The sequence below is a fragment of the Alligator mississippiensis genome, chromosome 5 (assembly GCF_030867095.1).
Source record: "Alligator mississippiensis isolate rAllMis1 chromosome 5, rAllMis1, whole genome shotgun sequence".
NCBI lineage: Eukaryota > Metazoa > Chordata > Crocodylia > Alligatoridae > Alligator > Alligator mississippiensis.
Window position 1 is genome coordinate 209,956,246 of NC_081828.1, and position 22,024 is coordinate 209,978,269.

At 46.0% G+C, this 22,024-nt stretch overlaps 1 protein-coding gene across 2 annotated transcripts in view; it reads right to left on the minus strand.

The window, feature by feature from the left end:
* The window catches only part of OXSR1 (oxidative stress responsive kinase 1), a 123,703-nt gene that overhangs the window by 48,613 nt on the left and 53,066 nt on the right, over window positions 1–22,024 (minus strand). For both annotated transcript variants that reach the window (XM_014609069.3, XM_059729223.1), the window contains one exon: window positions 17,040–17,181. In XM_014609069.3, coding sequence (XP_014464555.1) covers window positions 17,040–17,181 — 142 coding nt within the window. The remainder of the gene's footprint in view (window positions 1–17,039; window positions 17,182–22,024) is intronic.

Consider the following 22,024-nt stretch of genomic DNA (forward strand, 5'->3'; position numbering starts at 1 on the left):
GCAAGAAGGCTAGATGTGCCTCCATGAAACGCAGCTGCAGGAACCCTCGCTCCTCTGGGCCTTGACTTCACGAAGACAGGTGCAAATGAAGCCCTCTAAGCTAAAAATGACCACTAGAAGGCTGGAAGGGACCTCAAGAGACCATCTAGTCCAACCGGGAATTGAACCTGTAACCTTAGCGTTATTAGCTGCACCCTAACCAAGCTAAACACCTGGCAACATACTGAGCATTTTTCTAACTAAGTTTGGCCCACCGCTATGCAACGGGCAAAGCTTTCCAGCATCTACCCCTTGGCCACACTGCATCAGTGCTAACTTAACCCACTCGGTAAAATCTGCTGACTGCTCAGTGAAATGCTAGAGATAACACTTGGCTGACACTCATGAAGCATAGCCAGCTAAGGGAGAAACGCTGACCATCATGTGCTGCATTATTTGAAAACTAGTTCAGTTCCTGTTTACACTAAGATTTGGCCAATGAACTCCACGAAGACTTCAGAGATTGCCAGACAGCCCCACCCTTGCCAGGATATGATGCACTTTAAATGCATCCAAGAGAATAGGCAGACAAGGTTCTTTGGGTGAATCTAATATCTTTTATTAGACTAACTTAAATAGTTGGAAAAAAAATTTTAGCAAGTTTTTGGGTTCAAAAACCCTTCACCAGGCTGAGGAAGCCTCTGCAGTTGGTGTGCGCTCTTCCTGGATGTCAGCATAAAAATCCCACTACTCCTTGAATCCTCCGACAAGGTGAATCTTTGTTTCTGAATTCATCTTGTCAAGGTTAGGCCAGATGCTTATTAAAACATCCATTAAAATGTTAATCTCGTGTAAAATAGTATTAACACAGAATTTGTGTCTACAATTAAAAAAAATACCCACCGGGCAAACTATAAGCACCACTGAAAATGCAAATCAAATCTGAGAATTAAAAAAATCACAGCTTGACGTGGCATTTCCTCCCCGTGACAAATGTTATAAGAAGGCTATTACTCATCCCAGTGGGGTATACTCCACCCTGATAGCTGCAAACATGGCTCAGAGGCGAGCTATTCTTGACCTCTGCTTCTGTTGTGATTTTACTGTACTACAGAAGTAGTCACCCACCTTTGCATCTTCACTGCTATACGGCAGGGCAAGTTCACTGAAACAACCTTGGAGCCATCTTCTGCCTGACTTCAGACCTACATGACTAAACTACCTCTCAGAGCTATTACACCACCGCCTTCCTGAAGCATCAGAGCTCTCTGGATTAGCACAGCAATTCACTTAAGTGGAGATTATTTTCAAATCAGACCTTTTATTTTAAAGGCAAACCAACAGAATGAGAAATGATCACTCCAGGGTCCTCCTGTGTACACGCAGCTCCTGAGCTGCACGAGTGCAGGAGCTGAATGCCGAGGAGTTCAGTACTCCACGATATGGCTATTGCCAAGTATAATAATTGAAAGGCACTTCCTATTAACACACTAATAGCCATATCCTGCACTAATAAATTCTTCACCATTTATCCAGCCCGGGGTACAGCCATTACCTTGGAAACAGGAAGTGCCTCCAAGTTACCAAGAGATCAGTAATTATTCACATTGCAAATACAAAACACAGAGCTCAAAGCGAACAATTTACTTGTCAATGGAGGAAAAAGAAGCTGACGGCCCCTTGGCCCCTTTTCCACCAGCCCCCTCTTGCTCCCTCCCTGGCATCCATGAGCTCGTTCCCAAAAATAAAGAGCGATATTTTTCTTTGCATTGTGTCGTAATGAGGAGGAGAGCCTGGGTCCTCTCCAGGACAAACACAGGGGTTTTCTTCTCTGTTATGCTTCAGAAGATTTTCCAAGGGACAACAGGGGGGGTAGGTAGTGTCCCCTGCATTAATCACAGCTGATATGATGGGGTAAGTAAGGAGAAATCTTAAGGCTTTGTCCACACTGCCTGCCCTGCACTTTCAGGTTGAGGGTCACCTCTCATGGTCCTGCCCATCCAGTCCAACTTGCATGAGCCAAACTAGGGAACAAAATGGAGTGACGCCAGGGGCACTGTGGGGACAGAGGGAGCCAAGAGCAGCAGAGGCGATGCCCCGGAGAAGCCTTGCTCCCTTCTTTCTAGGTTTGACATGTGCACGGGGAAGCAGGAGGGCAGGTGTGCAAGACGGGAGCCCTCCCCAAGGAGCCCTGGGGCATAGTGTAGACAAATTGCAGCAAGGGAAGTTTAGGTTAGATATTAGAAAGAACTTTCTCACTAGGAGGGGAGTAAAACACTGGAACAGGTTACCCAGAGAGGTGGTGGAAGCTCCATCCTTGGAGGTTTTTAAGTCTTGGGTAGACAAAGCCTTATCTGGGATGATCTAGATGGGGACTGTCCTCCTTTGAGCAGGGGATTGGGCTAGATGTGACCTCATAAGATCCCTTCCAGCCCTCATTTTATATGATTCTATGCCCTTAAATACAAAGCAGTAGCCAACTAGTCCCACAAAGCACGGAGTTGCTTCAAAGTAAATGGAGTCCCAGGTGACATGAGTACAAGGTGTGCAGGAACTCGCCCATCTGCATTCCTCACAGGTTTGCCTTCCAGGGTCACTCAGTCCTACATGGTTATTTGTATTATTGCAGTGCCTGCAGGCCACAATACACTAGGCACTGTACAAAGAGAGGGCCTCTGGCACCACTGGGTTCACAGCCTAAGTCAGCAGTTCTCAACCTTTTTAGACTCCAGCCCCACGCCACCCCATTTCACAGTCTAATTTATGACAGTACTTTTCTCTCTGCACTCAGTGAGCACTTACACCTCCTCGCAACCTGCGGCACCCTTAAAAGGATCTCATGGATTCCTAAGGTATCGGGGTACCCAGCTGACTATCACTGGTCTAAGCATAAGACAACAGCAGACAGGAGCAGCATGAGAGACCACAGAGGCAGTGCTGTTTGGCTGTGACCTCTGTGCTGCACAAGTGCTTGAATTTTGCTAGGCAAAATCCCACTTCTTGATACAGGCTTCCCTCCAACCCCCTTTCCCCCCCTATGTTACCATAAAGGATTGGTCACAAACAGCTTATGCCTCCTCTGCTGCAAAGCAGGCTTTGCTCCACCTTAACTCCCTGGTGAAACGTCTTTCAGATAAAGCTGGAATGCTCCCTGCTGGTTTATTGCTTCCGGAAAACTGGCTGGGATCATGGGCTGAGAGCATCTAAGAGCGATGAAGTTCCTACTCACCCTCCTTACCCAGCGACAGCATGTTCCCAGACCAGAGGACAACGGGCCACCAACAGCTCCTAAATCGAGGATCATGCTGCAAAAGCCCCATTTACCTGTAAAGCTAGTTAAACTTAAAACATTAAAGTGTGCGGGCAAGGCATTATCAAGAAATGCAAAGCAGTAAAAAAAAAAAAAAAAAAAAAAAATCAATAAAGTAGTTTAAACATACTCAGCTCTTAGTTAAGGAGCAATTGTCTTTGGGAGCTAAAAAGAATTAACCTTGCCTGTATCTGGGTGGGGCAGGAGTAAGAAGTTGGGCAGGCATGTCCTGGAAATCCTGAGCTAAGGCCACTAAAAATGCAGTATAAACAAGCAACCTGGATAGACAGAGGCTTATCCACAGAGGAGAATTTGTTCCTCATAGTCTTCTAGGAGCACCCCGTGACATCCCAAGGCTTTTGTAATCTACCACAGAAGTAACACAAACTCAGTTTGCTTCCTTCGAATCATGGGAACCCTGGCTGTGTGCTGCCTGTCTGCCCAAAATGCTCTCTATGCCTTTAGGATGCAGGACCGGCTGTCAACACAGCCTTGAGCCAATCGGCCCACGAAGCATGATTTACATCAGCTGTAACAATCATTTTTCCCTGGCTGACCTCTAGGGTGCATAATTTGGCATAAGGAAGGCACAGTGAACCCTGCCAAGTTTTATTTTTAAAAAAGGGTGCAATAAGATACAAGGACTATTATTTTCTTCTAATGGTAATAAATACCTTCAAAAAACACTTGCATTGAATATGACCAACTGCGGCAGTCAACACTAGTCCAAGCAATTTGCCAACTGTTGCCAGTACAACATTTCTATCCGCAGTTAATTAAAAGTATGTGAAGCAATTTGTCTGTGTTGCACAACAGAACAAGTTATTCTCTGTCTCTGCTACCAAGCAAACATTCATCCTGTTCCAATGTTATGTTTTCCCCTGTATTACCTCTTTCGCCTTTAGCCTCAAAAGCCGAAAGAGTCTGGTTATAGGCAGCAAGGGTCCAGTGTTTGAGATGCAACTGCTGTTTGCAAAGTAGGCTTATGCTGTACAAACCATGCAGAGAAATAAGGTTTGGCCACAGGAAGTCATTTGGATTAGTATATATTGTGAGTTCATATTTCGGGTGCACTGATAAAGATTTTCTTGGCATTTTCTTGAGGCAGGGGCTGTGGACACTGCCCCCAAGGCTAGTGCATGGGACCTGGGGCCGGGGCAGGGAGTGGGACAGAGCCGTGGGCAGCTTGTCTGGGGATCAGCATCCCGCCCCTTAAAAATGGCGGTAGGGACACTTGAACTAAAGCTCATCAAATGAGTTTTAGTTCAAGTGTCACCACCACCATTAAGTGCAGGGATGCTTTGAAGTGGACCGGAGCCAAGTGGGGGCGAGGGTAGACATGGGCTGCCTGCTATGGGCTCAGGGATCTCCACTCTGCTGCTTTTGCCCAAGGAGCCATTCATCAGCTGTGCAGCCCCTGCCCACCTGGTAGTGGGAAGCACAATTTGCCGCCCCCACTCCTGCGGGGCAGGTGGACAATATGTGGCCGGTGCAGGACTCCTGGGGCAAAGGCAACAGAGCGGAGAGGCCCAAGGCCACAGCAGGCAGCCCGCATCTACCCATTGTACAAAGGGGGGGGGGGGGACACGACGACACATGCCCCCCATACCTACCCAGGGGGTATGTACAGTGGCAGGATTAAAATTTGTGTCTGTTTTGAAAAGGTGGTGAAAGCATTAAAATGCTGGGTCCTGTAAGGGAAACATAAGAAGTGTATCCTGGGAGGTCCATTTCAGTTCCTCTGGTGCAAGCTTTACATTTCAAATGCTCGGATGAGATGCTGCTGCTGGGTGCTATCCTGATGATCTTGACACTGCAGCTGGACAAGAGGAATCGCCCAAAAACATGGAGAGATCCTCCAATGGCAGAGAGCCAGTATTAGCAACACACAGATCCCCACTTTGACTGCAAATATGAGCAGTGGGACATGGCCTCCACTTGCTTTCTTTTCTACTGATGGCTACCTACCTTAGTAGGCACTTGGGCCTGTCAGCAGCCAACACAACTACAGCAGCCAGAATGCTCTGAATTATGGCAAGGAGCTGGTCAAGCAGATGCTCAGGATTTATAAGGTCCGCAGAAACCACCATTACACTAGTTATTTCTCACAGTTAAAGATCTGAGCCTAGAAAGATTTATATTCAAGGCAGCCAACTTTTGATTTTAACATGAATCTCACAATAATGGGTAATGTTCTTAACGCTCCACTTCCTGAGTCACACAGATAGGTAAGAATCTCTATTTTTAAAATCTTAAAATAGTTACAGCCATACGATTGCAATGAAAAGCTTAAAAAAAAAAAACCAAAAAAAAAAAACCAACAAAACCCATGCAGTCCCCCAGGGGTCAAAATTCAGAAGAGAAAACAGAAAACACACCAGATGGATCATGAAGGAGCAACGTTGTCGGTCATCTTGTGGCTCAGCGGGCTGGTTGCCGAGTTAGTTAACAGGCAGGTTGTGAGCCCAAAACTGGGTGCAAGCCTCAATTTCAGTCTGAAAGTGCAGCTTCAGTGGGCTCCAGAAACGTCACAACTTGCAGAAAGGGAAGTTTAGATTAGGAAAAAGCCACCCAAGAAGGGTAGGTAGTAAAGCACTGGAACGGACTACCCAGAGAGGTGGTGGACTCTCCATCCTTGGAGCTGTTTAAGACCTGACTAGGCAAAGCGTTGGCTGGGATGATCTAGTTGGGGCTGGTTCTGCTTTTAGGAGGGGGCTAGGTGCAACCTCCTGAGGTCTCTTCCAACCCTCATTTTCTATGATTTTCTACGCATGAGAAACTGCTTAGAGAAGCAAGCTCTTTTCAAATCTGTTGAACATCCTCTGAGAACAAGCAATTAGGGAGAACTAGTTAAAGTAAATCTCAGAGCTACTAGTAAGTCTCCTTGAGAACTCTTTGAAGACAGGTGAGATTGCAGAAGACTGGGAAAAGGACAGACAGTATGCCTCAGAAAAGGGAGAAAAGGAAGAAGTAGGGAACAGCACCTCAGTCAGGCTGCCCTCAATTCCTGGAAAGAGACTGAGCAATCTTGGAAAACGCTGCAGTAGTAAGTTATAGCCAACAGATCTGTCAATGACAAGAAATATCAAATCAATTTAATCTCCTTCTATGACAGGCAACAAGCTTCAAGGATAGAAATGAAACAGTAGATGTGATGCGTCTGAATACTGGTAAAGTTTCTGATGCTCTCTCCCATGACATTCTGGTAAGCAAACCAGCAAATTGTGGTCTGGAGAAAACCACTGGAAAAAGGGAATACACAACCGATTGGAAAACCGCACTCAAAAAGTAATTATTAACATTTCCCCCCCTCAGACTGTAAGGATGCATCAATGGGGTTCCACATTTGTCCTGATCCTGTAGTAATCAATATGCTCATTAATGGACTTGACCAATGTAATCAAGAGCACACTTACTCAATTTGCAGATATCGTATTTCCCTGAATCCAAGACAACCCTGCATTTAGGATGACCCCCCCAACAACTAGATTCTAGGCATCGATAAATTAATAAATTCGTTATAAATTTTCCATGCCTAGCACTTAATTATTGGAGACTCATTTTAAATCTGTCCCCCTCACTGCTGCAGCAGGGAAAACAGTAATGAGGGGGTAGGCAGTAACAAGGGAGCAGGCACTAGGATCAAGAAGCTTGATTCTTACCCCTTGCTCCCCTGCCTCTTGCTCCCTGTCGCCTGCCTTCCAACTTACCCCCTCCTGCTGCCTGCTCCCCTACCGCCTTCTCTCCTCCCATCTCCCCCACCACACAGCCTCTGCACCACTGCCTGCCCCCAGTCCTCAAGCCTAGGGCTTGTAGCTCTGGCTCCAGTCTAGCCTAGTAGCAGCAGCAGCAGCTCTGAATGGGCAGTGTAGCTGGGGCTGGAGCTGTCATGCCCCTTGCTTCCAAGACAAGGGGCTTCTCCCCCATACCCAGTGTTATATGCTGGGAGGGGAAAAAACTTTCTTTGTCTTGGAATTGAATAAGTACAGTAATACCACTGGAGAGGGGTTAGGTTACAAAGTACTTTGGAGGACAGGATTAGAAACCAAAATGGATCTTGACAAACGGGTGAAGTGGTCTGAAAGAGCATGAAATACTTTATTGCAAAAAAAAGAGCAAAGTACTACATCATGCTTCAAGAAACATGAGCCAAATGGAGACAAAGCCCAGAGAAAAAGCAACAAAAATGTTCAAAGACCTAGCAAACCTTTCCTTAAAGATAAGGAAAGGCAAAAAACATTGGGTTGTTTAGTCTAAAGAAAGAAATTAAGGGGAGACATAACAGTCATCTAAAATGTCAAAGGTTACTACAAAGAGGAATGTTATAAACTGTTCTCCATACGCTCTGGGGATAGGGCAAGAAATAATGGGCTGCAACAAGGAAGATTAAAGTTGTAAGTAAGGGAAAAAAAGCTTTTTAACAATTAAGCACCGGAACAGATTATCGAGGGATGTTGGGGAATCTCCAACATTGAATAAGAACAGGTTAGACCAGTATCTGTCAGGAACCGTTTAGGCATAGTTGCTCCTACCTGGGGGATATGGGGATGGACTACACCTCTCAAGATCCCATTCAGCCCTTTTTACTACTAGTTTCAGTCTGTTACACAAGCACGTAAGAGTAGGGTTTGAATTATGCTTTGACTCATGGAGGGGGCCTTCAAAAAAAAAAAAAGCCAGTTCATTGGAAGGAGCAATCTGATTGGAGACTCCCCTACGCCCCGTTACAATTTTTAAATCTTACAATGGGGCTCTTGTCTCTTATGAGCTCCCCCATAATTTGCACCTTGTATAAGAGTCTAAACATACAGGAAAGGCTTCTTAACTTGCAACAAAGCAGGCTCTGTAGATAAATAAAACATTTTTCTTCCTCCCACTCCAGATCACAGTAGGTAGGGAGAGAAGAGACTTGTCAGAGGCCATGCTCAAGCCCACCCTCCCTCCAAAGGCAGGCTCTAACCCCAGAAAGAGGGGACACAAGAAATTAAATCCGTTATCATGGTTTATTTTAGCTAAAGTACAAAGCCTCCTTCAGTGGCTCCATGCTGGGTTATGCAACTGTTTTCTCTCTCGTACTTTACCAACAATTTGGATACTATCACAGTCAACTCTATTAAGTGGTTATTAAGTGCACAATTTCAGTACAGGAGGCTTTTCAGTCTACCAGAATGCTGAGAATAATGGACAGATGTTATGGAAATCTGAAAAAGGAAAATAAGATTAAATGGAAAGTGGCTGTTGGTTATTATATCTAAAAATAATACAAAAGGTCTCAAGTCACAATTTCTTTGCTTATTAAAAAAAAATAAAAGGAAAGAACCACCAAGCAAAGCTCCTGAAGCCGTACCAAAATACACAATACTACTATCTCAGGATTATTCAAGTAACTCCAAGTGGTAAGACTGCCAGACTATTCTAGTAAAAGTGGTAGGCACCGGATAATAATTCAAAGTGCTAATGTCACTCCTAGCTGATGAGCCAAAGGGATGCACCCAATGGCATAGCGCATGAACAGTGCAAAGTGCGTCAGCAACTCCAGTGCAAAGCGATTGCATGGGCTCGAGGGATAGGTCGGGGCAACAGGAAGGAGGACAAAACGCCACAATTTCACCACTTGCATTCAGGGACTTCCTGCAGAATCTAAATTCTTCCCCTTTTTTATCCCCAGCTCCGATACCGACAGTTTGTGAGCTCGGAGCAAGGTGCTCCAACCCTTGGCACCTTGCTTTCTCCATAAAACCGGTTACGGTACTCTCACCGAGGGCAAACAAGACATACTTGGTTGAAAAGCAGTGCTCTGTATCAGTACACAGCTGCCACTGAGATGCAGGGAGGGGAGAGGAAAAGGGGGAAGAACATCAGACATTTTCATCGTTAACAGCCTACTGGAATAATCAGGCTATTTAAAATAAAATGGTGTTCCCCTGGAGAGGAGAAATTTCACATCCACATACAGATGCCAGAAACGGACTGGGGATTTTCTCTGGTGCGTTCAAACATTGAATTCTTCGTTTCCAGATCTCGCTTCCCCTATCGTAATTTCAACAGAGGTTGAGCACAAAGCTCCTTTAACAGCTGTTACATAAATCAACAAGCAGTGCATACGGTGGAGTCGCAAGGTCTGTTCCTCACCTCCAGAGGCCCAGATATCTTTGCAAAGCGCAGCCTCAGACAGTCAGTCATAATGGATGAGAGAATCCAGGCTTGAACTTGGTCTCACGTGGATGCTTCACGTCATCATTATTTAAGCTACGTACATGGTCCTTCATTCCTTCCTTCCGTCTCATGTCCTTGTGACAAGGTATTTAGCAGAATTCGCAGATATCTGACAGGACAGGATCAGCACTGTGAGCGCTTCTGCTGCGGCCTTGAACTTGCGACCTCCAGGCTGTCAACCATGCACCTTAGTGCCCCCGTGTATACAGTAGGATAGCTGGGATGTAGCAATAACGATGACACATTCTGCATCGCTGCACTCTTATACCCTCATTTAAAAGTTTTTCCTGATGTATGTGCATGTCAGATCATGCAACAGCTTAGGAAGAGGAAGTAACAGGAAAAAACCAATGAATACAAAATCGCTTCTTGGCCAAAGAAAGAAACTACATCTTGATAAATGAAGAGAAACATCAAAATGGGAGGTGTCGTAAATATGACAGAAGGAAAGTGCAAAACAGCCAGGGAAGATTAAAAACCAGATGCATGAGAACAGGCAACACAAGTTCATTTTAAGAGTGATAAAATGCAGGAATGAACCACAGAGATGTGGGAGACAGAGCTAAGCAGTTGCCCCCATTGTGTTTAAATAGGCTTGCTTCAGTTTCTTCATGTATTCAATTACACAAAGAAAAAAAATGTTATTTTTCACGTAACCAAGTAACAGATATCCTGCAGGAGCGGGATGGAATCAGAATTGGTAAAAAGAAATCCGGCAACCAGAGAATAACATTAGGAACAGAAACCATCCAGAATATGCAGGATCTCATGGGACTACAGCGCCCTGATTTGGAAGACGTGTGCGCACAATGCCATGAACCTCAGTCTCAGAAGAAGAATCAAGTAGACACCGAGCAAGTTACTTCCCTCACCTGGAAGGAGGAGTATCGGCACTTTTCCCATCATTTCAGAAACCACACAGCATGTCAGACCATCAAAGCTCTTGGCCGAGATTGTTGGAAGTGCCTAGTAATACAGGGCTCAGTCTGAGATGGCTGAAGGAAGTGCTCAGTCCTTGCCTTCCAAAAAAGAAACCCAGACCTGTTTATAGCTTTTGGGGACATCCCAGACATAACACCACCTATTGCCATTTTGTCACTTCTTGGCCACTCACACTTTCAATACACTGCAGAGAAGAGCTGTAATATGCAGGAAAGATGGGATCAGGAGGGAGAAGTAGCAGCCCTTCCAGGTCAACTTCCTTCCCCCAAAGTTGGAAGTAGATAGCACTTGGCCTAGCCAAACCGCTCAGATGGGAAGGAAGTTCTGACTTTTTATAATCTTTGCTGTGGCTGCCTGTGAAGAGACCTGTAAAAGGGTGGTTCAAAGGATGACTGCATCCAATCTTATCCCAGGGCCACCTTCCAGGTTTCCACTGCCTGTTAAATTCCTCCCTCTGGCACAAGGACCAGGGGCTCATGAGCTGCAAAGTGTCCTTTTCTTAATCGTTTATAGAACGTCTATTTTTAAGAGATGGCAGGGACTATTATACATTTACACCTTCCCTCTAAAGCTGCTTTTGCTGCAAAATTTAAAGCATATTTAGTAAAGTTGCTAAATAAGTAGGGTAAGTGAGGCAAGACCACTTTTTCCTGCTTAGAAACAAATTATGCCACGGACAGAATAAATACAAATGCCATTTTTTTCCCTGCACTGGAAACACTACAGTCCAGTAAACAGATCCCGCAGGGAATACTGGCCAAAACAGCTCAGGAACTTGAGATGCCTTTGGGTTTTAGGGCTCTCCAATTAAGTAATTACAAGATACAGTAAGGCTAGAACAATCTTTTATTTTTTTTTTGACTAGACAAAGGCATTATTCACCTAAAACTTTTGCATTCACTTTTTAGACTTTCTACACTGAAGAGGAGCAAGGAGCTAACCCACTGATTTAGTTGGATACTTCTGTAAGAATTGTGGAAGGACTCGTATGTAGCAGGGATAAGTTGAGATGTGCCTTGAATAGGGCAGGTATGAATTACAGAAGCCAAGACCTTCAGTTTATTTGAAATCAAGAACTGGAAGGTATTTCATCTCTATTAACTAACTATTGGTGGCTCTGATTCAGGAGGTGCATAGAGAAGGTCATTTTAAGGTAACTTAACACCAAATAAATTTAGCAATACCCCAGCAGTACCTGAAAGCCACCACTATTTTTACATGAAATTGTGCACTCTGTCTGCTGGCAGGTGGTGGGGCTGTAGGTAACTAGAGCTGTACGTACGTAGCATCTTTGAAAGCTGCCCTCATTACTATTTCCTGCTTGTCATAACACATTTCCCCCCACTCCTGACTATAAAGGAAACTAAACTAAATTTATTTGCTTTTAAAATTTCCATGCAACGGCACCAGCAAAGACCACGCATGCACCCAAGATGAACACAACTTTCATACTGCTGCAAGCACAGCTCTTGGAGCAAAATGGGTGATAAATGTCTGAAGCAAAGAACAAAATACACAAGCGAGCCATCTGAGGGCCCCTCTACCCATGCAGGTAAAAGGTGTAATGGGATCTAATGCATGAGCCACACAATCGCACCTCCTGTCTTGCCGCATATGGATCGCGTGTTAGATGCGATCTAATGTATGATTCAATTGTATGCACTAGACCCTTATTGCCCCTGCAGAGGGAGACCGATCCCAGGCTCTCCCTGCATCACCTGTGCCTCCCTACACTGCACAGCAGGCACCCTCTGCACTCCCACTGCATTGTGCCTGCACCCCACAGGGCCACAGCGCAAAGCAAGTGACTCCCTGCATTACCCTTTTCCCCACCCCACAGGGGGTCCGCTCAGCCTACTCGCCACGGGCTCCCTGAGCTCTGTGGGCCATGCTGCTCCTCTCCTGCAATGGTGGGGAACAGTGCCTGGATGCCCACCGGCTAACCTCTCTGGGGCTGCCAGTTGAACAGCCCTGATTTAAAGTAAATTCCTAGAAGAGATAGCACAAGATGCAGCCACCAAGTCAAACCACTGATTTGCCATCAATATGACCCAATTCCTGCACAAAGCAATCAGATACACCATCAAGGTGCAAGAGTGGTCCAGGGCTCTCAGGGTGCCGTGCTGGTCAGCAAGTGAATTATTGCACTGAACATTTTGTTGCTCAGGAATGTTCTTCCCACTTCCAATGCATATGGATTAAAGTAAATATCCTGATCATTTTGGTTGTGAAGTTTGCAGATAAACTGACCTCAGCTCCCTATAAAGCACTAACCAAAAAATGGTCTCTCCACCCTGCATTCTTGCTGCAAAACTACTCAGCCTTAGGTGGGGATGGACTTAACTAGGGCTCCTTTCTGCAAATGTAAAGGTCCTTGAAAAGTTCCCGATCAATCCACAGTGCTCTCAATGGTCTACTTGTCCACAGAGCCACCCCCCCACACATCATCCAGCAGTATACTTCCACAAAGACCTTGAGCAACTGGTAGTACAGTTTCTAAACTCTTGTGTCTCTCTCAAGAATGACTGTAGACGTGCCAGTTGTAGTAGCTTTTCATACAGGACCACTCGCCCACCAGAATCTGGGGTTTGAAGGATACCAGCTCATTTCATATAGTTACAGAATGGCTAACTTTCAATCACGAGTGGCTTGGCCTACGTTCAAACTGGCAATTAGAAATAAAAGGCTCCGTATCCCATTACCAATCCCTTAAGCTGTCCAATTCCCAGTGGCTTGCTTTTTTTTTCCCAAAAACACTCCTTATGACAAATTTGTAGCATTAGGGGAAAAAAAGCCCCGTTACAATGCAGTTACTAAAACAAAAGAATTACAGTACTTGACAGTCTCCATAGCAATCGTAAGCATACTGGAATCCAGTCTTATTGCAACATCTGTCCAAAAAACTACATGCATTAGTTCGCTACATGGAAACTGAGCCTGAATCTCAGAAAGCAGCTGTATTCTATCCAAAAGCTTCCAGGTCCATCATCACGTTAATCCATAAGCCTTTCACCAAGAAAGTTTATCGTCAACAATTAAAATATTTGCCCTGTTTATTGGGCAGCTGCGGTCCACTGAAGAAGGCAATGTTATCTAGCCGCCGCTTGCAGATGAGGCCAGTTGTTCAGCAGCGATTTATTTCTGTTACTGTAATATGGAGGAGGTTGTTGAAAGGCGTTTTAAATCCAGTGTCTCTTCAAGCTCTCCAAAGCGTGTATACCTTTCACAACCTCCACCCCAAATTCTCCCATCCAGCCAGAAAGGAAGTTGTTCTGGATTTTCTAGGATAGAAATAATTGCTCTGTTTGAGGGCACAAGCAGCTCAAGGAGAAAAAGGTATTGCCTCCACTGCCCCACAGGTATGCCAGCAAGAGACTCCCTAAACATACCACTGCCTGGCTCCAGTGCAAGACTAATATTATTAAAGAATTTTGCATATTAAGAAAACATTATTTGATCAGAAAATGCTTCCCTCCGATTTGGGAATTCCATAAAGCCTTATTCTACATGTGATACGTATGAGCATTTAGCAATTTATCATTTATTTTGGAGAAACTGAAATATTCAGTTATGCAGCAGCTAACCATGAACAGAAGATAAACTCAGAGATAAAAAAAATAGGGAAGGGGAGAGGGAGAGACCTAGTAGCAGTTTAAAAGCATGATTCATTTGTGGGACTGCCATAAAAAACACCACCTGAAAAAGCTTTAAACTTCACTTTGACAAAGTCACTGTAAGTTCAGTCGCATCAAAAACTCTTGTGTTACTTTTGCTTTAGTTACACGTTGCACAGAGTCATCCATCAGTCTCCTGGACACCTAATAATCCCTGATCAAATATACAAAGGAATCAGAGTCCAAAGCCAGAGAGCTAAAAAGTATTTTACATGTTGTTCAGCTGCAGTCACTCGTAAGAGCATTATCTGGGAGTGGCCTTGTTCTCCAGAGTCATAAAATGGGTTAATCTTGCTGCTTTGACTTCAGGGGGAAGCTTTGTGGGGTGTCATCCTGAAGGACTGCTGCACACAAAGGCTTCAGGATTCAGCCTTTAATCCTTAGCCCAGGGGCTGGTTCCAAGGACTTCCCAGTTCCCACTCTGCACCCCGGTCAGATTGCTTGGGTTACTCGCGGCCACAGGGATCTCCGAGCTAGGAAGGACTGGGTGCAGAGCCAAGTGGAAATAGCACTGGTAGGACAGCCAGCCAGGAGACATGGCCAACTACAGATGGATGAGTTATGTGCAAGGCTCAGAGGTACTGAGGATGAGGCCTCCAAGCAGGAGTTCGATCAAATCAAGAGGTAACTGGAGAGTCTGCATCTAAAATGTGGTTTATTAAAATCTAGCTGTGGAGCTGCCAGACATGCACAGTAACAGCAGAGCCAGGAGAGGTAGGCATAGCCTTTGGCACTAACATGGTTATTACCATTAACAACTAAGCCCCTCACTGGGTTTAATGTACTTAGCACTTCCACCTTTCTGGGATGCCATGAGGATATTTCCCACATTAAAAAGAAAGTGTGGGACTGAGGAACAGAGCCACAAAAGGTCCTCCATGGTCATGGGGGAATTTTGGTCATTTAAGCTAGGTCTCCAAAGCCCCAGGTTAGCACCCTACCCACTCAGGACACAGCTGCTGGAGGAAAATATCTTAGATAAATATCAAACTTTTTCTAATAGAGAAGCCTGGGCCTAGCTTGGGCTAATAAGAAACAGAATATAAAAACACAAGGAAACAGCACTGAAGCCATCACCGCATTTTTGGCTCCCCCCACCCCGAAAAGGGCCGTCCAAGGAGCCTCCCTGCGCAAAGCAGACATGCTCTATTACATGCAGCAAGGGTTGAGCACCTCAGCTGGAAGCAACACCAACTCCCTGACTAGTGTTTGCAGGGCAAGAAGAGTCAGCAGCAGGATTTCACTATGCAGGGTTTCCAGGTGGTACCTTGCTTCCCCCACTCAGGCAGAAAGGTACATTATTAGGTGTGGCATCAATCAAGAACAGCCAGAGGTGCTGCCACTGGACGTAAGCCCATGTCCTTACTGCAGACCTACAGCAGGACCTTCTTCCTTCTCTGGTCCCAAGCCCCCGTAAAAATCAGTCCGAGTTTAAAAGAGTGATCCAGGCTCTACCAAAAGCCTAATGTCCAACTCAGACACGATAACTGCATTCATTCTACCCATACTACGTTCCTAATTGTACCCGGACAGTTTTCTTTCATGGTGCGAGGTATGGACTCCAGGATTGCTCTTTGGTTCTGGTGCCGATTTGACCAAAAGAGTACTTTGCAGAGATAATTTGGTGGGGTGGAATAAATTACTACGTTTGTATTTCTTTGATACAAGTGATAGTTCTGATAAACTCTTTGCCAACAGCTGACGTAAAAAGAAAGTATCATGCCTCAAAAGCAGCAACACCATGACCCTGTGCACTTTCCGACACAGGTGGTTTGCTGAAGTTGGAGCATCGCTGCTGCTGCTAACTTCATATACTATTTTCAGTGTGCATTGAAGATAATTTCATTGTCTTTAAATGCAAGTTACACTCGCTTAATGCTCTCCTCATTCCGTTTCTAAAGAAAATGGAAGCCTAAACCCCAAGGGAGGGTAAAATGTTTGCTGGCCTAACTATGACCAGGAGCAGCCCTGAAGCCCAGACAGAGCTCCACTGGACCATCCTAAAAAAAAGGAGATGAGAGACCACAAGGAGTTTTCCTTTAATCCTTTGTTTACAGGGAGAGAGAAAGTTACCCTGTACTTCTTTAATCATTTCTATGCATGATATGAAATAAGACTGAAATGCATCAAAGTTGCAACTTTTTTTTTTTTTTTTCCACTTATAGGTAGGGCAGACAATGGTGCTTGTTAACACTGCCCAACATCTATATTAAGATCCTATTTTCCACTGCTAACATTTTAACCATTTTGGTGGAAGCTTGCCATGGCAGGGTTTCTGTCTCAAGCTGAATGTTTTTCCCCTACAAAAAAAATATTTTTGCCACAACAGCTTAGCTGTTTCCAAGAATGAGACTAGGAGGAATTAGGTTTCACTCCAGTGAAATTAAATTCCTGGCTTTGAATAGCTGAGGTGTCCAAAGGCATACAGGAGAGGGAAAAAAAATCAGCCCAAATTTGGCCACTTTAAGCCTTACAAAAAATTAAACAACCCTCATTATTTCCACATGCTCAGTAGACAGCTTGCTAGACTTTAACAGCTCAAATCTCTGAAGATATTATCTGCACTGGTGTTGTATGATGATACCTATGCACGAAGGGAGTTAAATTCAGATTCTACAACCAACCTTAATGCATTTCTTAACTCAAGTATTCATTTCCAACTTAAGAGGTTTTCATACTCAAATGTTCCACACCATTTCTCCTTGTCCCTCAGACTAGACTATGGAAATGCTATTTCAACAATACCCTTTTGCCTTGGCACACTGGATTTTTTTCCATCTCCCTACTTTCTGCCAAGCCCTTTATACATTTTTACAACCAGTTAAATTGCACGTCAAACACCCTTGCCACGTAACTCCAGATGTGGACACTTCCACAGTAATAGAAAGGACTTGCATAAATGGAAAGGAAAAAGGTACCTATGGATTTGTCCGTTCTTATGCAGGTATTCCAGCCCCTCCAGCACCTCCCTAAGGATCGTAGCAATACAAGGTTCATCCAGGACTCCATTCTTGTGCTCTCCTTTTGCCACAATGTGCTTTATAATATCCAGGACAGACCCTAGAAAGAAGACAAAAAGTTGACAGAGTTCTTTAGCTTAACACTAGACGGGATTATTCTACACAATTAAGTGCTAATATATGGTCTCCTTGTGCTGAAATGAAAGCAGCTTGGGGTGAGGGGATCAGCAAGTGTTTCCAAACCCACAGACAATAAAAATCTTTACCTCTCCACTCGGAAGGGAAAGCACCGGAATTACCCAAAACATTTCAGCGTAACTTGAAAGCCCTCATTTTTACCTGAGGTGGTGAGGAGTGTCCTACAGATCCTCAACCACTAACTTGACTTAAAAAACCCAACCCAAGGCAGATAAATGGACAGGAATAGTCTGTCGTTGGTTCGTATGAATACTAAAAAACACCAGTGTTAAGAAGGCAGATGTCCCAGCATGGAATTCATTTAAGAGAAAGGAAAGGAGAAGAAATGGAAATGCAGATGCTGACAACTCGACAGAACCTCATTTATTTTTCAGTTGCTAAAGGCATGGTAGATAGGAATATTAAATGTTATAATAGTTAACGACCAACATTCCTTTATAAGGGGAGAAAGGGAAGGGATAAAAACAAAAAGGGAGTTAACTTTTCAGTAATAAATTACTTCCTTGCCATTTACAAAATTGGAATTGAGCTCAAATCCTTCTCCAGATGTGTCCAGAGCAGGCCTGCTCCCAACAGGGGTGCGAATTACATCATCTTGGATGAGAGACAATGCTCTGGAGATCAAGTCTGCTCTCCGAATTGTGCCCAGGAACAAATGTGGACTTGGTATAGAGATACAACATCATGCAACATCCTGAACAGCTGACAGGCTTCTGCAAACAGTCTCTATATCTGCAGCTAGGGACTAGGAGGAAGAACACTCGGAGAACTTGAATTTTAACCACTGGCTGCAGCAAATACGACCTGCAAGTCTATTCTCTTGGACTAGGTTGTGTTTAGCTAGTAATTTGGGAAGCCGATTGCTTCCAGCACTGGCTTTGTGTTCTTTAACCCTGCAATACAATGCAACTGTTGGGTCTTTTAGTGATACAGGTGTAAGAAATCAAATGTCAGCAATGATTATAAAGTTTTGGAAAGAAACAGAAAACCAGGTGTAATTGCAAAACATGTCAAATTCTAGTCCCAAGCCACTTCATCTTCTTGAGTAGTAAGCTTATAGACAAAGAACATTTTAATACCAAATCAGCTCGTTTTGAACAGTCAAGAGTTCATTTTGCCTAATGCATGATTACAAATCACCCAAAAACTGAACATGTGCTGACTTGTTAAAGACCAGTAAAAAGTCCTGAACTTGTTTAGGGTTTAAAACAGGCATGTCTTAAATAAAACCTCAGACTTAGTTGCATGAACTGTGATTAGTAATGGAGTTTCAAGCATGTGCCTGTTAATACCTGCAGGCAAATGGAAAACAAAAGACTACCTGGGTTTTTGTTTGTCCCGTCCCCCCCCCCGCCCACCTGCCCCCAAATTGCCCATCTATTGTTGTTAGCACCCAGGGTCATTAAATGGTAACAGAAGTTAATTTATTTTTCGCTATGTCTTGTTCTTTCTAAGCATAAACGACAATGCAGATTTGTTTTCTTCTCAGGGCCTTGTCCATTAACAAGTATGGTGCAATATTTGGGTAACACCACTGGGGAATTTCATGCGTGTTTGCATGAAATTAAAGTTTCACTGAAAGCACTTATGTGGATCCATGGTTTAAGCCAAGGTGGTTTCTATCATTTAGCAGTGGAAAGCATACAAGACGCAGGTACCAGGAAAAGAGCAAGCATAACGGATGCCTGAAACAAGGGTTGAATTGGGGCATTCATATTTCCCCTAAACACTTTTCCTCCCAGTCCTCTTAACTCTGGTGTCCAAGATTTTTAGGGCAGTCTACCTCTTTTGTACACCACTATACATCACATAGCATAACGAGACCTTGTGCAGAGCCTCCAAGTGCTTTCAACCGATGCACTAGACCAGGGTGCTCATCTTCTGGTCCCTGGGCCAAATGCAGCCTGCAGTTAACACCGACACCCCTCCCCACTGCCAGTCCCAAGCCCCAACACAGCAGGTCAGAGACAGCCCATAACCCCCTTCCCCCACAGCCAACTGGAGCTAAGCCATACCCCCTGTCCCTGTGCAGCCCACCCATGCACCCTTCTTCTTCCACCCCCCGTGGGGCTGGCCCACACATCCTCCCTACTGTGCAGCTGGTTCAGGGCTGGGCCATCCCCTCTACCCTTTCCTCCTACCCAGAGAGGTTGGAGCTGGGCCACATTCACTTCCTCCCACTGGGGCTGGATCATGGCCCCCCTCCTGCCAGGCCGGAGCCAGGCCAAGCCCCCTACCCCGCCGTGGCTGGATCAGGGCTGGGCTGCCCTGTTTCCCCTCTGCGCAACTAAATGGCACCCTGCTGAGCCTACCATGGGCACCAGATTGGGTCCACTGGCTGGATCTAGTCCGCAAGGGGAACAAGCATTGCCCATCCAGTTCGCTGAACAAAAAGAGGCTGAGCACCACTGCACTAGACAAGAAATGCTCAGCCAGCATGCCTTGAGGTCATTTCAAGGGTGTCACAAGGTGCCACACAATATTTAGAGCTGTGAGGTGTGCAACCATGATGGACAAGATAAACCCAGAGATTTCAGTAAGAATCCATAGTGTTAAAACACTGACCCGATACTGCCCGGAGCAAACAGAAGCCCAGGGCAAACAGGGCTTAGCTCCCCCCCAAACTAATTTCACGGCAGGTGACAAACAGCAGCAGCACCATGGCACTGGTGTCCCACAGCACCCAGAGCCACTCTGTGTGTAGCCAAGCCAGCGCCACACACATGCTCAGCTCCACTACTCCAGTGCCACCAATTCACCCTGCCACCACAGTGCCGCACCCAGCGCCCCCACCGCACACTCCTCCAGCCCCCGAAATAATATTTTCTCCCAGCGCCTATGCTCAGAGCCTGCAAATTGCTCTATTTTTTTTTGTTATACTACAAAAACAGTAAAAAACTAAGCCACAGCATTTTCTGAGGGGTGCCTTAAGTCACTTTAGGGGTGCCTTAGGCCTAAGGTTGAGAGCCAGTGCACTAGACAGAAAACAGGCGACTTTAGGAAGCATTCATCTGGAAGGAAGTACCCCATGTGTTCACATACGGAGCAAGCCCCATTTTAGGGAACAGCAAGTCGCTAATGCTGGCCAGTCACCAATTATGTCTCCCTCCTCAAATGGTTCTGTGGACAGCAGTGTAAGAGCTAACTGGAAAAAAACAATAAAAATACAGTAGAACCTAGATAGCCTGCAGAGTTAGGTCCCTTGCAACCCAGAAAAGATGTGGGTTAGCAAACTAGCTGGGCTTATATGCAGCTGCAACCAACAGCTGCTGAGGATCCTTAACAAGCTCCACCTGAGCACAGAAGTAGTCCCCTTTGAAACAAAAACCTCAGCAAACAGCTGAGTGGCTCGTTCTTAATTCAGCAATTTGTTGCAGATTAAAGATCTGGTTTCTGCTGTACCTTGTCCTCTGGTTAGCTTCACCCTCAGGCCACTCCCACCTCTGTCCAAAGACTTTCCAAAAGGATTTCCCAGCTCAGCAAAAGGAAATCATGGGAGAGGCCAGAACACAGAGTTTAAAAAAAAAAAAAGTGTATTTTTGACCATCAAAGAAGTTGAGGTAAGTATAAATTCAGAATAACCTGAAGTTTTCCGTGCAGCCAACACAGGCTCATAGTGCGCACTGGGTACTAGGCCTGCGCAAATAGGGAAGTATTCGATTCGGATCACTGTCCTGAACTGATTTGGCTGAATCAGCTTTGGAAGATTCGGCACCGATTCGAAGAGATTCGGTGGTTCGGATCGGCCGGGGAGAGGCAGGCACAGCCAGGCAGCTACAGGTTCTCCCGTGGCTCCTCTGCCTGTGCCTGCCTCTCGCCGGGCAGGGCGGGGGAGGCCCGCCGGAGAAGCACCCATGGCTGCCCTGCCCAGCCCCAGCCTAGTCCCAGCACTTTACGGGTTTGTTTGGTTGGGGGGGTTTTGTTTTGTTTTTAACTCACCCGCTGCAGAAGCGGCAATTGGGGCCTCTGGACACTCCTGGCAGAGCCCCCATGCACAGCACCGGGCAGTGAGGGGCAGCAGGGATCACCCCCCCCAGCACCTGCGCATCAGCTGCCCCATGACAGAGGTACAGCATTGCTTGGCAGGGTGCTGCATGCTGCCTGAGAGCTGGGGTGGCTGGGGCTGAGCACTGCCAGGGGCTGGCTGACTGCTGGAGCCACCCCAGCTCCCAGACAGCGTGTGATGCCCTGCCAAGCCGTGCTGCACCCATGCAATGCTACAGCTGCCATGCGGGTGCTAGGCAGGGGGACCCCACTGCCTTGTGGGGCTCTGCCACAAGTAGCAGGAGGCTGGGCCAGGCAGGGCAGCCATGGGGGCTTCTCCCGCGGCTGTGCCTGCCTCTGCCCCAGCACGTGAAGCAGCAGGGGCTCTGCCTTGCTGCCGCTTGCCCAGCTGGCACAGGGTGGGGGGTGCAATGCAGGCAGGGTTCGCTCCAGGCAGCAGCAGGACATAGCCCCCACTCCCAGTGCTGCTGCACCTGCATCAGCACTGGGAGCGGGGGCTCTGCCCTATCACCGATTGCCAGCTGGCACAGGGGGTAGAGGATGTGGGAGTGGCAGCACTGGGAGTGGGGGCTCTGCCCTGCCACCGCTTGCCAGCTCGCACAAGGGGCACAGGATGCGGGCATGGCAGCACTGGGAGAAGGGACTATGCCCTGTTGCCATTTGCCCCCTTCCACCTGGAGCGAGTCATGCCTGCATCCTGCCCCTAATCTGGACAACCAGCAGCAGGGCAGAGCCCCCAC